Genomic DNA, 4,534 nt, shown 5'->3' on the forward strand with positions numbered 1-4,534 from the left:
GCACGCACGCACGCACGCATCAGAAATAATGCAATTTATTGAATAGATGTAAAAATAACATGCAATCAAAGTAAGGATAAAAAAGAATGATTTTGTTGCTGTTACTATAAAAATATAACAATGTTACTATTACAGACAGAAAAAAATAACGATTGTTACTAAAAAAAGTAATGACATGATGATAATGACGTTATAAATAACGCATTACTTCCCAACCCTGATTAATGTTACTTACATAATCTAACTGTTCCTTTGTGTGCGCAGCAGAAAGGCAAAATCTAATTCTACCTTCCATTAACGGCGTCGCTGGAAATCCAACACCAACAGTTGCAATGTTATGGCTCGTCAGAGTACGGATCACTGTACTGTGTTGAACATTGCAGAGAAAGGAAATCATATGAAATGGAACAAATTCAGATTTTGAAAATAATATTTTAACTCACTTACCCAATCTTAGAAAATAAATAAACTAGCATAGGCACAACAGGCGAATCCTCGTTTCCATAAATTATAACTCCAATCTGATTCAATCTACGTCTAAAGTATCTCGTATTCCTAGCTAACTGTTTGATACGTTTTTCACCAGCGTCGGTACCGTCCTCCCCCGCTATAATTCGCATCGAAGTGATGATTTGTTGCGTAACGGGCGGAGACATTGATACTGCGTACGTATGCGCGTGACCGTATATTCTTATGTGATTTATCAGTGCCTAAAACATATATCTGATTGAAGATATACAGATATTTAATATAATGAAGCTGATGAATATTAAAATAGTACTTTTGTTCCGGCTATATATCCGCCTGCTGAACCAAAGCTTTTCGTAAATGTTCCCATGAGTATATCTACTTCGCGCGGGTCAATACCGTAATAATCGCAAACTCCTCTTCCGTGTTTTCCCATGGCTCCTGTGCTGTGCGCTTCGTCCACATACAGATAGGCCTGTCCGATAAAATGTTTATTACTCGTAATAAAAAAGGAAAGCAATTGATGATATAAAATTCATGATAATAAATTCATTGCATCGGACATTTTAATGTTATTAAGACAATTAGTATATATCATGTTAAGAAGATTCTTATGCTATTTCTTAGTCAATAGATAGTTTAAATTCTTCAAATTTCTTCAAAATAAAACGATTAAAATAATAATAAAAAATATTATTAACAAAATTGTTAATGCATTATACACAATCATTGTTAATTTTGTATGTTATTAAATCTTAAATTAATAAAACAAAAGTTATAGGACGCTCCTTTGAGGCTTCATCAGTATGCTTGAGATTATATATATAGCTGAGTCTATTTCATACGTCTATGAATATTTTACTGTCAATTAAAGACATATGAATAACTCTGTTGTTGTCAAATTGTCATTTGTTTGAATACTGGTTATATGAGGTGTACACAAGATATATACGAAAAGCTTTGTCTAAAAGTTCACCTTACATGTATATACATTTATTTTATATCTGCTGTTACGTCTACTGCGAACTATCGTACTCCTATACATGTAAACGCCACCGCGACGGTTTTGCACGCGAAATAATGACAACATTGTTTTTTTTTTTACTAAAAAGGAACTTTATTCAATACGGGTAAAATCTGTTAGTTTCTCTTTCGAACTATAACCAGCGCTTCAGATCGATCCATCTCTTTTTTCTTCTCAATCTTCACGCAAGACGCAATATTTATATATGGGGAAACAATATTTTAAGGGCGCAACAATGTGTTCAATATTTCGAGAAAAGCATCTATTATATAAAAAAATATCTCCTACTAATGTATAACTTGGAATGTCATTCGCACTGCAAAACTTTTATTTTGAATTTGGAGGTACTACGCGATGTAGGATTAAGAGTGTAACATCGTAGATAAAACTAATAAGAGTTTATGTTTTAAAAGATTTATGTTAAGCAAGAACAATTAAAATATTGTGTAAAATATTATATAAAACATATAAAATATTCTGCGATTTTATTTAAAAAAAAATCATTATATGAGCAATAAATAGATTTGATCTTCTAAATCAGTGCAACTGTATGCATGTTAAATTACTTTATTAAGTTCAGACAATGATCTCAAGGTTTCGATTTAGATTAATGTAATTAAAGTTACTGTTACGAACTTTATATTTCTTTTTTAGCTCTAATATCTCAGGTAAATGGACAATTGAACCCTCCATAGAGTAAACACCCTCGACAATGATAACTATCTTCTTCCAAGGCTTGCCAGTCTTCGGCTGCCCGAAAACAATAGCTTTCTTCAAACATTCCTCCAAGTGTTTTACATCTGTAATGAACAACGACTTTGTTGTACTTTCAAAAAAAGATTGCGTTGTAAGTGAATATTGCGTAATATACACACTATTATGCCTGAAGATCTGTATTACTGCACCAGATAGTCGCAGTCCAAGAATGAGTGATGCATGATTCTTCTCATCGCTAAGAACTAAACAGCCTTTACTGACTAAAGAAGGTAAGTTTAAAGAATTTGTGGCAAATCCCATTCCAAATACTATGGCATCTTCTACGCCCAAAAATTTTGCAGTCAATTTTTCGAGTTCATCATGTATCGGCATATTACCTTAGTGCAAGAAGATTCAATTTCTTTTGATTACATATGAATCTGATTTAAAAAAATAAATATAATTTTTTTTTAATAAACCATGGCAGACTAATATTATTAAATCAAAAATCAAATTTTTTACAGTCAAATTCGAAACTTTCAATTTGATATAAAAGTTTATCTACAAATTAGTTCATAAACTAGTAAGATCACTTTCAAAGACTAATAAAATCACATATAACACATTAAAAATAAATTTTTTTAACGAATACTGTATTAAGAGAATACACACCGACTGCCTTTAAATATTTTTACTCGTTATTCAAACAAGGATAAATTGATACTTGGAGGCACTTGGTGCGTATTCTCGAATTATTTTGCTATTTCATATGATTATCACTAGAAATGTATAAAATATACGAATAAAATTGAATCAAATCACATAAGATTCGATTCGATTTTGATTGAAATCTCTGTAATTAATCTATTTTTCTTAGAAATAGAATTTATGATGCAATTATGCAACAACCTCGATCGACATTTTTAAATATTCTATTATGGTTCCGTTATTTGCTAAGAGAAATTAAATAATAATACCTAAGTAATAATTCTTATAAATAATAATGTTTCCTCAAGTTATTTACCTAATTCAAGACGCGTACTGCAACTGGCACAACCAAACTTCCGAAGCGTTTTGATGCTCTCGTCGGCGCACTTACCACTCGCTTCAGCGAACCCTAAATAATTGTAAGAGCCCAAATTTATACATTGCGTTTTAGTTCCAGTAAATCTGTCAAAATTAAAAAAAATAGGGATTTCAATTCTATTGATATGTGGCAATCGTGACTTTCGTACGTAGTCAAACATACTGAAATGTCCATCCATAATCGTGAGTTACTCGATCTTTTAATGTGACTCTTGCACCAGGAACAGAACAAATCGGTCTATTCCAACAATCTCTGACTCTTCTATAGACATATTTGAGATAAAACTTCTCGAAATTATCATAGAGTGGAGCATATCCCTAAAAACACATGTTCACTATAAAAAGATATTTAAATATTATGCGAAAAATAAGTAATTGTTCATATAAAATCGATAAATATATAAGAAAAAAAATTTTTTTACACATATATATATGTAAAAAAGATTGTTAAATTTAATATACAACAAAAATAACTAATTTCACATAACAAAAATTATTTTCTGATAGAATATAGAATATATAGAATAAATAGAATGTAATTGAATATTTTTAATTATCGTGTAAGTTTTCTATATATTAATTGTATGTAACACTTTTATTTACTCACTTTCGATATTTATAGGAATTTTTGATATGTTACCATTATTGAATATATAGTTTAAAATTTAATATTCTTATTTTAAATTCATTTTTCTTTACTTTTCATACTGCAACTTCATTAATATTTAATAAAATATAAATGATCGCCGTACTTCTCTATTTTTTTCAGTGGCAATCTTCGGAATAAAGAATAGTTGATTAATAAATCCCAGGAACATGAGAATATAAAAACCAAGGTGTGTAAGTGCCGCTGTGATGAACGAAACTTTTTCAAAGGATTCCTTTGACCGTGGTGCTTTTTGTAATTCCGCTTTTGATGAATCATGGGCAGACTGTAATAAATTTCTACGCTGAATTACACAATTTATGAAGATATTATTGATATCTGCTCAAATTTTCAAAAAAGTTTATTCTATTTTTTAAATAAAATTTATTTTTTTTTTAATTTCCTTGATTTTCTATATAATCTCATTAAAAATTTTTCAAGCTTTTAAATGGAAATTTAAAATATTTAAATAAATAAATAAATGCAACTATTTGGATTTCTTAATTTTTCTATTTCTTGCTTCTTTATTATTATCGACTTTATACTCTATCAAGAATAAAGGATATTAAAGCTATCCGTTTCATTATGTTTAAAAAAGTATTGAAAAAAAAAAT

General features: G+C 29.4%; 1 protein-coding gene across 1 annotated transcript in view; it reads right to left on the bottom strand.

Moving 5' to 3' along the window:
* Positions 1-4,534, bottom strand: part of LOC108689200 (serine palmitoyltransferase 2) — a 12,640-nt gene that overhangs the window by 1,623 nt on the left and 6,483 nt on the right. Inside the window, exons 2-9 of the mRNA XM_018195866.1 lie at positions 4,027-4,206; positions 3,438-3,592; positions 3,213-3,358; positions 2,368-2,586; positions 2,129-2,292; positions 782-943; positions 448-710; positions 236-365 (exon numbers count right to left, since the gene is read on the bottom strand). Of these exons, the coding sequence (XP_018051355.1) occupies positions 236-365; positions 448-710; positions 782-943; positions 2,129-2,292; positions 2,368-2,586; positions 3,213-3,358; positions 3,438-3,592; positions 4,027-4,206 (1,419 nt within the window). The remainder of the gene's footprint in view (positions 1-235; positions 366-447; positions 711-781; positions 944-2,128; positions 2,293-2,367; positions 2,587-3,212; positions 3,359-3,437; positions 3,593-4,026; positions 4,207-4,534) is intronic.

This window comes from Atta colombica, unplaced genomic scaffold (assembly GCF_001594045.1).
Source record: "Atta colombica isolate Treedump-2 unplaced genomic scaffold, Acol1.0 scaffold261, whole genome shotgun sequence".
Taxonomy (NCBI): domain Eukaryota; kingdom Metazoa; phylum Arthropoda; class Insecta; order Hymenoptera; family Formicidae; genus Atta; species Atta colombica.